Source organism: Ostrea edulis, chromosome 4 (assembly GCF_947568905.1).
Source record: "Ostrea edulis chromosome 4, xbOstEdul1.1, whole genome shotgun sequence".
NCBI lineage: Eukaryota > Metazoa > Mollusca > Bivalvia > Ostreida > Ostreidae > Ostrea > Ostrea edulis.
In genome coordinates, this window is record NC_079167.1 from 26,729,622 (window position 1) to 26,742,971 (window position 13,350).

At 32.8% G+C, this 13,350-nt stretch overlaps 1 protein-coding gene across 1 annotated transcript; it reads left to right on the top strand.

Moving 5' to 3' along the window:
• Positions 1-578: 578 nt before the first annotated feature.
• On the top strand, positions 579-8,320 carry LOC125670260 (homeobox protein unc-4 homolog). The gene is made up of 3 exons (XM_048905343.2): positions 579-1,158; positions 1,569-1,744; positions 7,246-8,320. Exons 1-3 carry the CDS (start codon positions 846-848, stop codon positions 7,987-7,989), a joined length of 1,233 nt encoding a protein of 410 aa, XP_048761300.2. The 5' UTR covers positions 579-845; the 3' UTR covers positions 7,990-8,320.
• The last annotated feature ends 5,030 nt before the right edge of the window (positions 8,321-13,350 follow it).

The following is a 13,350-nucleotide window of genomic DNA, read 5'->3' on the forward strand; positions in this document are numbered from 1 at the left end:
TTTGCCCACCGGGGAAAAAACACCACCGCCGTGTCTAACAAGCGTTGCCCTTTTCCCCTTATCTGTGAAATTTTACCATAAACCATCATATGTTTCCATTGCCTTCCACAAATATTTAATTATTTCGCCTTTAGAAAATCATAACCGATTCCTATTTAGATAGTCTTATTTAGCTTTCAGCAGGTATACACTAATAGAATTTACTAAATATTTTGGATGTCTGTAGATTATTTTTAAGAGATAAAATGTTGATAAAACAAAGTAAAATCGAAAAATATCAAGAAGTCACACGATTCATAGGTTGTATTGTGGAACAGGAAAATAGACAATACACACACAGGCACGGTCGTGCACATACACACACACACATACACACACACACAATATATATATATATATATATATATATATATATATATATATATATATATATATATATTAAAAACGTATAAATAGGTACACAAACTATATATATATATATATATATATATATATATATATATATATATATACACGAATTTTTAAAATCTTTATATGGTAATGTCTTTTTAATCATTCTGTTAAACCTCTACATCGCGTGCTTTACCAATCACATTTAACTCGCTGTCAATCAATCAATCTCCTCGATTTACTTCGATTTTACCACACTGTAAAAGGGCGGCTAGAGGACATGCACAGTCGACGTGCATATGTAATTTACCGACCAACTTTCCCTCCCACTTCACTTAGAAATCGTTGAACTGCAATCTGATTGGCTGTCGGCAAATCTCATTATTCATTACAAGCCGACTGTATAATGTCACCAACACCAGTTAACTATCAATATAGTGTTGAGGTGTTAGGATATGTTATCTTATTGTGAAAGAAGTGGAAACGGTCAAAGAAACATGAGTACTGGACCCCTGGGTTTGTTAGATGCCCGGTATGCTCACGGGTATGGATTGTTATCCTCCCTCTCGGGGTACGCAGCACATTTTGGGGGACCCTTTGCATCCTTAGGATTCGGAAATCCTTACGGAATTGACTTTGGTCCCCATCATGGAGGACATGGAGCATACATGGAGGGTCTCATGTCATCATCCTCCCCCACCTCCAGAAATTCTAGTTCCTCCCTTCCGATGGGGAGCCCATCCACCAAGAGTTCAGCAAAATCTCCAGGTAAGATATATAAATTTCAAAATTATTGAATTTCATGACACAATTTTGTGTGTGTGTGTGAAATTAAATTAAAGAATTAAATTAACTCACTGGGTAACGTAATAGTTTCAGGAGCCTCTTCACAATCGTGATATTAAAAAAAATTGTGTTTTGATTACGCAAAAACATTGACTGACATTTATGATCTGAAACATTCTATCTTCAGCATGTCAGTAGTAAATCATCACGATAATTATTAACCTTTTAAAATAATGAAATTAATTTTAAACCATAATAAAAATAGAAATAATTCTCCAGCAAAATTTCCATATTGCAAGAATAGAAAATCGACATGTTATTTTTTTTGTATATGTTGCCATAATAATGGAAAACTATTAATATATTAAGAAATATATTTTTTACCCTTGTAGACTCTAGCGACGATGACAGAGAAAGCGCAGCATCCAAACGTCGTCGGACGAGGACAAACTTCACAGGATGGCAGCTAGAGGAGCTGGAACGAGCATTCCAGGACAGCCACTATCCCGACGTCTTCATGAGGGAAGCGTTAGCTCTCAGACTGGACCTTGTAGAATCCAGAGTGCAGGTGCGTGATTTTAGTTTTACTGCAAACTACAAAAAACAAAGAGATCGGTTACAAGTTTTAAAAGAAAACTACGCACTCTCATGAGATAGGTTTTCATAAACTTTTAGATCAGGTTCAGGATTTTTAAATTAAGAAAATTAATTGAATAATGGTGCGGGATCCGTGGAGGTCAATATTTTAATTAAGAGGTAACACAAAACGTTATTCATAATAAATTCATACCCTTGTGACGAAAACTTTCATAAAAAATAAAAATATATACTGTTAATTGTTTTGTTTAGTTTTGGCTTGCGTTCTACAGTTTAATGCATTTTAAAATTCTTCTTAAAATTTTGCAAAATCGTTCAAATAAATTTTTTGAAGAAATTTGAGGAATTATACTGAAAAAAATATCTAATTGATATATTTTACACGGAAGCTTACTGGATATGTTTAATTGATGATATATTAATCTCAGTAAGCAGATGTCATTTCCTCTACTTATTTTCTTTAGCGTTTTTAAATATTTACACCCCGTTAGTCATATAACCAGCAGAGGTGTTGGGTCTGGAAACTGGCGTGGATAATAAGGTTGGGCATCGTAGATCAAAGCTGCACTTATAGCAACCAGTTCTCGTCCTCAAAAAATCGCTAAAAGCTGTAATTTCAAATTTCACTTAAATTGTCCATTTAGTGGAACTTCTTTAATAAGAAATTTCTGTAAAAAAAATATGATAAATGCTAACAGCTGTGTAAAATTGTATATGTTGGTTTTGATAAATTTTATATGAGTATTTTATCATAACTTCTACGTATTTTTAACTGCTAATCTTAATCATTTTTTATTTTAAGTTTTATAAAGTATTTTTTGTTGCTATCAACCTAATATTTATTGCAAGTATAAAATTTGCAGTATATTGGATGAATAGGATCCAAGAGTATATACAAGATATGAATTATCCAACGTGTCTCAGAAAATAATAATTCGTTTTAGCATGAATGTCACATTGTACTTTTTGTGTGTGTGACACAGGACGGTCCAGACTCGTAAAACAATGCCCAATAAAACGAGGAAAGTATTTAATCAGTCAAAGGCAAATTAATTAGGATAGCTACGGATCGATCAAGGAACAATATCATCTTCATGGAATAAGACATGTAAGTGCGCCTGGAATGCAAAAATATAACCTTTTTATAACCCCAGTGACAGATTACGACTATAAACGAAGGTTTTCAATTGATCTATCCATTTCATCAATGTCCTTGCCAATAATTGATACATATTTTTTATTGATCATGTAGTGACCAGAGGATACTCATAGATAATGTGTTCGATGATCGGAAATCATGTATGTCTTCGCGGTTTTCATTGAAGTGTTGAGCGATCCCCGACGTGTGCGACACGATACATGTAAAAATTCACACTGCGTGCGATTTATTGACGGTCGGCGGTGTGAAATTAAGACGGTATCGATACATGTTTCTTAACATGCACCTCCGGCACGAAAATGATAAATATTTTTTTAGCAATGTTATGTAATGTACATATATCTTAAAGAAAGTAATGTACAAAGTAAATATTGCCCTATTAATTGATACATTATGTTTTGATTGAATGATCGCAATACCTAGGTTTACACTGCTATGGTTTAATTTTATCTTTATTATTTGACATTATTATAGAAATATCACTTATACAAGAAACGCCTTGAAAATCTAGGAAGTTTATTTAGGGGAAAAAATATTTAACATAAATGTAAAACATATTTTCAGCCATGAACATGTATTTAGTGACTAAATGTATTCAAATTTATGTAGATTATTTAATTGATACGCTTAATTAAGCCTTATTGACAAGACTAAAACCACAATAAAAGAAAGGTATTAAGTTCATCCCAATCGACTATTTATGTCGTGAAACATTACAAGCAATACATTTATTATGCTGCCTCTTCCTATCTTTCATCACTACGTCTAATTCCGACGACCATAATCCATTTCTTTTATAACTGTTTCCCTGTTTTGTCTATTTTTTTGTGGAAAAGGAAATTGTTACGTCTGTAGAAATACAGTATTCCGAGAAAAAAAACCCGACGAATTTCTTCGGTACTCGCTTCTCACCGGAAACAAATTTAGGAGGTTGATTGAAACAATTCTACACAAGAAGGCTCTTCAAAACGAGGCGCCGCCGAAAAAGGGCATCAAATTCTTGTAAAATAATTGAACCACAAATGAGGCTGTCGACTTTGTAAGCGAAGACCAATAGTTACACCGCGTTCCTTTATCTTCCATCGCTTGTATTGTTTCATTAGACTGGATGTTGGATATGGGTGACTAATCCCAGAGTTAAAGAAAAGTGTTAAAACGGGTGTTTGACAATTAACGCTCATTAAGATTATGTCAAATAATGAACGATTTGGTGCTGCTTGCCAAGATTTGACGGTCTTAGAACTTGTCAGTTCTTTGTTTTATGGTTTGTCAATCTCGATCCGGTCGTTGTCCCTAATGTTCTTAAATTGATTTTTTGAGACAATATTTTTTAAAGTCTAGATTCATAACTATTCACTTGGTTCTACCAAGTCCTAGACAACTAATTTTCTCGTCAGTTGGACCCGAGTAATGCACACACACCCCAAAACATTGATACGGAGAACAGAGTTCACATCTTGAAGTGCAATGCAATTTTAGCGCTTCTTTTTCGTTATCTTAAGTACATATTGCTGGTCAAAATAGGCATATCCTTTCGCCGTTCTTCTGTAGTATTTGCACACATGATTATAAGGACCAATGTTAGTTCTAATCTGTTTGTTCGTGTTTACACCAGAAGGCTACCGCAGGTCTTTGAACAGGGCCCGCTCTGGTGTGGTTTTGTCACATTACCGTTCATTTGTTCAGCAGTAACAATGATGGTCAAAGGGCTAAGCTTTATGGGATAATGAAGAATCACACAAATTATGTTTGAATTTATTCTATTTACCTTCTTCAGACGCCTGCCTCTGTTTGGCTTTCCTTGGTTTGAACAATTAAACACCACGCGACAAGAAGGAAACAAAATAATTGATACAAAAACCTTTTTTAATTGGGAACATTGAAACATTTATTTTAAAATATAATGATTCTATTTATTTTAAATGTGAGTTTTTGAACTTTTTATATAAAACGTTTGTTAAGATTTATTTTTAACTCTGTTATGAAAGAACTCGTTAATCCGATAATAAAATTTTAACAAGTTTCATGACTTCGTCCCCCAGTTTTAAAGGGAAAAGATAAGGGAAATGTGTGGATAGTTTGAATATTTTATCAGTGATTGTCTCTGAAGAGCAAGATGTATATCATGAAATGTTACATTTCAATTAGCATATAGAAAGTCTTGTGTAAATTTGTATTTGTGATATTTATTCGCAATAAAAATGATGCAACGCTTTGTGAGCTGTCTTAGGGGAATTAAGAATTCGACAAACTTCCGTTAAATTCTGGTAACTTTCCCAATTAATTTTACATTATCTCTATAAAAATCTGCAACAATGAATAATAGAAAGGGACGCTTTCTGTGTATTAATTACCTACAATATATTAATTGAAATGCAACTAATAGTAGGTGGAAGGTCGTATGTTAATGAATAGCCCAATTTGAAACTTCCGACGTTTTTAACAACCAAGGATTTTTTAACCATTGACAATTTTTTTTTATCATAGAAAGAACGCAATGAGTGACATGCAGTCAATTTTGTTCTTTAGAAATGAGTTACACGCGGAATTTGATGACTAAATAAAGCGAAGACGAAGCACTGTACATCTACACACCTATTTAAACTGTAAAAAATAGTATCGGCAGTTGATCGGGTGCGCATGAATTTCAAATAGAAAAAAAAAAACCCTGAAAAAACTCAACCAAACCAAACTTAACGTCTTAATAAGATAACCAAATATGTAATAAAAGAGTCTTAAACTTCATGAATTACCATATAATCTGACAAATAAATACCTTTGCCTCGTTAACAACGTACAAATTACTTGATAAAGTAAATAATACGCCTTGGACGTCTCATAAATCACAATATAATTAGCCATATCCACGGACCATGTGGTCTTTGGTCGGGTAACCTGTAGTTTTCCGGATAAGCTTGACATGGCAGAGAATACACCGCCGTTTAAGTTTTCGAGTTAAACCCGTAATTTCACGATACAACATCTGTCCAGATGCGGTCTTAATTCAATTAAAATGTAGTGTACTTATTTCAGCATGAAGCAAGTAAATATACCTTTAAACGATTTTATGTTACCCTTCACTACATTACGCCTCATATAACATGAGTGCAAAACAGCCGTATATCATTTCTGAATTATACAAAGTTTATGAGACCGCGTACTAATCATGATAAAAAAAAAAAACCAACAAATGATCTGCTGTTTTAGAATTCGAAATTATTACATAAAATTCGATGGTAAGCTTACATTATCAATTTAGGGAGAGGGCTAAAATAGGCAGTGAATAAAATATTGTTTATAAGTTAAATCAAATTACGTTATCAATGAAATTAGATTATCTTTTAAGTATAACATTAATATTATATAAAACAGAAATAAAATCCCATACAGTAAAGAACCAAAATGATTTTAATGACCTCTATAATAAATGGCGTATGCTTCAAAATTTTAAGCCGATGGAAGTGGGCACTTTTTGTCGTTGTAAACTCTATCAAAATCTTGCACTGTCTTCGATACATTGGAGTATAATTCTAAAATTTTATTTATAAAATATTAAATTACTGAATGGAAAATACGACAGTCTAAAACATGGAATGATTTTCCTGTCACATTTCGAAAAATATATAATATAGCTATGTTTATGACAAATTGCTTAAGCTCCCCGCACACACGCAACCTCACAGAATTAAGTAAACTGACATGGAAGGCTGACTATTCCGCTCAATAAGTGTCGGCGGTGAAACTTCTATCACTATATGATCTATAATATCATTAGTTCTATCATTATGCCTCATTTAAATTTTATTTCCTTGGAGAGACATTTACACAGAAAAAAGTGAGGTAAATTGAAAGAATATTTCAGTGAAATTACAGCTAATTACTTTCAACACAAAGTGCCGACCCAATGCTGTATATGGAATTTAAGTGTTCCAACTCATACCCTGTCTTTGCTTTGCAAGGGAAAGAATTTACTAGCACTGATAAAATATCTAAACTATAACCCATTCAATCGACCGTAATTATTCTAAGCCATATAGATGAACAGATCTACTTGAAAACTTTCGTGTACAAACTTAACATTTTGACAAAATGCCCACCTGACGATTTAATTGAAATATTTTTGTCTCTTTTTGATCGAGTGGATTACAATTATAATTCTTTATTGGTATCTTAGGAGCACAAAAGTGGGTTTTTTCTTGAACACTTCCTCATATATAGAAAAGATATCATACCAGCATTACTATTGATATCGCTTCACAGAAATATACACTTGACTAGAAATATGTGATTGAGTGAATTTTCTTTTCTTACAGGTATGGTTTCAAAACAGGAGAGCCAAATGGCGCAAGAAAGAAAACACCAAGAAGGGGCCGGGACGTCCTGCTCACAATGCTCACCCTCAGACCTGCAGCGGCGAACCAATGGACCCCGATGAAATCAAGCGTAGAGAGCAAGAAAAAATGGAACGCAAAAAAAGGAAACAAGAAGAGAGACTCCGAAAACTTGAAGACAGAAGAAAACAAATGCAAGACCAGAAACAAGGCCCGTATAGCAGACTCTCGGATTCGGAAACTCCTCGGTCGAAAGCCGATAACTCGAATATGTCTGTGTCAAGTTGTAATGACAATTCAGACATCTCCATTCACGAGGATACACACGACGATGATAACGATGAGGAAGACCAACTTTCAGACCAGGAAAACAGAAAGTGTTCATTTAGCATAGACAGTCTTTTAGAAGCTTCAAAGGTTCCACGTGGCAGAAGACCCAACTCCAAGTATCCCCGTGTTCAAGCAAGCAAATCAGTTAACGCTCTTGGTTTGGGCATGATGCCTTTGTTTCCAATTACACAGCCGGTTGGATTTATCGTGGAACAAAGATCGCATGCTCCTTTATCTGATGATGAAATGTCAATTAATTCTGACGACGAATCTGTACACGAAAATATCTCTTCAAATGAAGACAGTCAGATCAACGTGGAACAATTCAGTGAAGTCGAGGAGGACGGGGGAAAATCGACAATACCGTGTCCCAGTCCTTCTGACCCTTGTTCATAGCATCAGCTCCCCAATACAATGTGTATTAACTTGTAATTTCTTTCCATTTATCAGAATACAATAGAGAAAACGAGTTACAGATTCGTTTCCATGATAAAATATCCATTGTATTCATTATCATAATACTAGTACATGTATTTCACTACATTACCGGCTCCTGCTTCCGAAGGGCTAGTGCAATGCTTTAACTGTCCGTAGCTGTTTGTATAGAATATATTGCAATGCCGTTATCTAGGGAATATTCAGTCCTTTTTATTTTCTTTGAAATAGCTAAGGAAAATATATTTATGTTCATGATTTGATGTTGAAATTAAAAAGAAGTAAACAGTCATTTGTTTCTTTTCTGTACTAGCACATATCCCGATGTCTAGACTGTTTCTACATCGAGTACAGTTCAAAATGCAAAGAGAGCAGTTCTGATGATATATCATGACAAAGGACAACATGTTATATTATAAACATAAAAGATTGAAATAACGATTTTATAAAACGAAGAAATTAATCATAATATGTAATTATATCGTCGATCAAACTGAAAAAAACTATTCCCAGTTGGTGAGAATCATTTGGTTTGCCTAGAACCAGGAAAGTGCGGTGGAATTGAATTCTAGAAAGCAGGGGCTTTCTAAACAGTAAAACTCAAGTATTGATATAGTTATTCTTTAAGAAATGAATCAAACTATAAAGAATTATGTATTTCATTAGATTTTTGTATATATCGTATATTAATTCCTTAAAGTGTGTAAATCAATGGGTTCATACCTTCTGCACACAATTCTTCATGTTGTATCATTTGATGGATTAGAAATTAAAATCAAAGGAAAAAATTATGATAAATCCAAATTCTTCACATTGCATAAAACTGTTTGATGGATTAAGAAACTTTGCAAGAAAAAAGCGAATATTTCTAGACACAATGGAGACAATGTTTTTTCCCATGGCCATAAGTCATTTAGCAGCTAGTGAGAACAAAAATGGGATAAATGATATTTCGACTTTGTTCATAGTTATTTCACTATACCCATCTATTTCTCACAGAGGGAATGAATCATATTTTGTTAAAACGAGGACAGTGTAGATTACAAAGGACTCTTAAATGGCAGTGTGTACATTTACAACACTGTGATTCAATTGTTGCAACTATTACAGGTAAGATATATGTTACTATGGCCAAAAAAAAAAATTAACTTGTAACTAAGTGTGTTGGGTAAATGATTATTAAAAACGATCTCATCTACATGCACATATAAGACACCTTTAATCAATTGTTGAATGACGTAAGTAAGACAATCGGCTGAAACAATTGCTTTCGAACTTAAGTAATAGGTACCGTGTAATTTCCTCTCTCCCCTCGTCTTTTTGTAGAAAATTAATTTTATCTTGATGAAACGCAATGAAAATTTAATGTCATATCTAACGTCTGCCGAGTTTGTTCAAATGCCGTGACTCCGCACAACCACTTGCATTTAGTTATAGATTTACTCTCCCTGTTAACTGCCAACAGTTGACGTAATGAAATGTCTCTTCCCCAGCCTCAATATATGCCAAAGAAAATGCTGAAGAGCATGTATTATTGTCTACCGGGTACTCTAGTATTATAACGCATCATTTACTCTGTATGGAGTGAAATTCAATTGTACTATATTAGCTCAACCGCTTAATATGGACTGAACATGTAATAAAAATTCGTGGATATAGAAAATCTTGAAATATGAAATCTTCCAAATATCTATATGAGATTGGTTACTGTTTGTTATATTCATCTTTCATGATGTTATAAGATAAACAACACCAGCGAGGCATCAGCATGACATCACAGTGCCTACACCCCAATGATACAGACACCATAATTCAATCTATGGCTGTTGCAACTTGTTGACTTACAAGCATGGAAAACTGTAAAAAGTGTTAAATTATTAGGCTATAATGTTTCTTAACACGAAACGGATGTGAAGACTGATTTTATAATCTGCATAAGCGCTACTCAATTTGTTTAGAGATCCTGCGTTATAACTCAGTAGATGTGAAAAAAATTTAATGTATAAAGAAAAAAATATTTTACGAGTGCATAAAACTTTCCCTGTACCAACTATCTTTGAAACAGACGCAGGGAAACCATACCTTTGTTTGTGACGTTTCGAAAATTATCTCCGATGGTGTGTTTTTATATTGGAGTATTACTTTTATCTAAATCTTTGTTAAAATAAAAAAAAAACACACACACAAAAAAAAAAAAAAAAAAAAAGAAGACACATAAAACCCTAAAAATAGCACATCTAATACAAACATGCAAGAAATAGTTTCTATATCTTTTTTTTAAAAAATTCTCGTTTATCAGACAAATGTTTAAACAGATGAATATTTTTATTGACTGTCAGGGGAGACCACTCATTTATCAGATTTGGGTATCTAGGAGAACTCTTGTCATTTGGATAATGCATGGTGATCTCCCCTTTATTGTTATATGAATATACATATAATCATTGTCATTTAATAAATGACAATTTTTACCCAAAACTTATATTTGTTGGTTTCCTTCCCATATATATATATATATATATATATTTATGTCTTTAGCTTAAAACCACTAGCCAAGGGGACAGCACTTGTTTTTTGCTCAAAGCAGGCAAATTAAAACAAGTTTGAGAATAGAAAATATCATTTAATTAGTGAATGACGAAAAATATATACAGTATAGGGGGTCATTAAAACCAAGTAAACCATATATATATATATATATATATATATATATATATATATATATATGATGTTGTTCTATTATGAGGAATTCTAAACTGTAAAGAACCAGTTCGAGGATTGTAAATATGAGTTGGTGAACGATAGGGTTTTATCAAATCATACAAATATTGAGGTGAAAAGCCATCAATGATTTTGAAAAAACAATAGCAACTTCTTAATTTTTCTCCTTGTTTGTAATAAGAGATCCCATCCCAGGTCATCATACAGCAATGAACGAATATATATATATATATATATATATATATATATATATATATATATATACCGGTATATATATTTTGTTTCGAAACGTAACGTTTCTGAAACAATAAACTCGCGAACTACTGGACGTTTGGAGTAAGTGTGTAGTAATTAACTTCAATAGAATATTATATGTATATCATATGTATGTCATTTGCATGCAGAGGCATACACATAATTTTTAGGAAGAAAAGGACGGAACACAATCCAAAAAAAACAACAAAAAACAAGAAAAAAAACAAAAAACCCACGCAAAAACGATTCTTCGCGTTTTTCACTACTTCTCAAAACTAGATATAAAAAGTATATAAGTATATGTTAAGCTTTTTTTTTTCACGTAAGGTGTACTGATCACCTACACTGATGGGCAGATAATGATTGAATCTCGTGCTGAACACATCGGTACACCACTGTGGATTACGTGTATCAGCAGATGTAAAAATAAATAAACATGTAACGCTTATGTTTACAATAAATTTATATGGCTTTTTGGAAAATATTCCTTAAAATTGTCCGTTATTTTTCACACAACAAATTGCTAGTCAGAGAATAACTGTGTTTACTCTTTTCAAAGTAGTTGATGAAATCGGCATTGTGGTGTCAGCATTGTCTAGTTTGAGATTGTGATGTCAACATGATATCTATGTATGGGCATAATATAAGATATAACATTTTTCTTTGAATGTTTTAAATTCGTTTAAAAACAATATACAATTTCAAAAATCGATAGGGCTGATCCCGAGACTCTGCGGTAGAAAAATAAACCAAGATTCTGCGAGAAGGAGAGGGCGAGATTCTATTTGTAATAATATCTTGAGACCAAGGGAGGGTGTATATTTACATGTATATAATAATAATAAAGAAAAATCAAAAAGCCTAAAATAACAAATAACTCTACTGGATGGATTTTCAATCTTCAAGCGTTAACTCTTGAAGATTGAAAATGAAACTGGTTGAATTATATATATATATATATATATATATATATATATATATATATATATATATATATATATATACATGTATGTATGTATGTATATATATAGGTGAAGTACCACAAATTTAGACCTATGCTTAGCGCTCAAGACCGTAGCACGGGAACTCCGTTTTTAAGGTCACATTTGAAAGACCCTTTATTCTCACTTATATACATGTACATGTGTTTCTTATTTGTATGTGTGTGTATTGTTTACGTAACAAACAAACAAACAAAGAAATTTTAAAAAAAGAAAGAAAAAGAAACTGAAGCAAATTTAAAAAAAAAAAAAGAGGTTCCGATAAGTATGTCTTAACGTTGCTATATTACAAAATGTAAAATTCCGAAGAAGCGCTATAAAGCTTTACTAAACATCTCCGTGTTTTTTTTCTTTTCTAAAATATACTTTCACCGATCATTGAATTTGTGAATTTCAGCAATTCCGATTTTTCTCTACTACAGTTATGCTAATAGAAAAAAAAAAAATAAAGCTCTTCTTGTAGGAGACGCACAGCTATTGCAAATTAAGTCAGAATTTCTGATAAACCTCTGACGCAACAATTTCTTTAATCTTACGTCAAGGGGTTTATTTGAAGAAGAAAAATCAGTGGTGAATCGTGGTAGAAATCATTTAAAGAAGAGTCATTAAGTTTGTTGTAACTTTTACCTTCAATTCCTGTCCATGACATTACACATACAAATTAAGAGGGTCAAAATATGTAGGGTAATATAAAAAATTCATGTATTACACGTAATAAGATGTAAATTATCTGCAGTAGCCCATTCCTTCCAGAAAATGAATTCAACACTGCCTACTTAACGTTGTTTACAGTAATTATTATAATGATTAAGGAGAAAACACTAATGATTTAGTCAACCCCGTTCAGCTGAATCTCAATTTCACCCCAAGGTACGCAACCGCACTCTATTGAACTCTATGGCTATCTATCATTAACCTTTCTACTTGCAATAATGGTAATGGATTAAATCTTGGAAACATCAAGTCTGCAAACCGCAAGGTGCCATCGAAGACTGGCGTTTCCTGTCCTGTTACGTCCTTATACATATACTGACACAAATTACTATAATCGTTTGGTTTGTTTTCTCTTAATTTGATCTCAGTGATGAGAGAATGATTCTAGCATATAGAATTCTATTTGTTTAAGAAATAGATTTCATTTTGAATATACAAGAACATAAGGAATATGAAATGCGACTCCTCCCGTCGGTATACTTCACGAGGCTCGTTGTGAAGCGTCGTAGTACGTATCCTCCTGTGCTTTTTGAAATGGAGTTTGTTTCTTATATTTTCATTCTTCTTTCATTTCTGTCGAAATTTTCAGTCGTTAAAATAGAAGTACTATATTTATCTGTATTCATACACA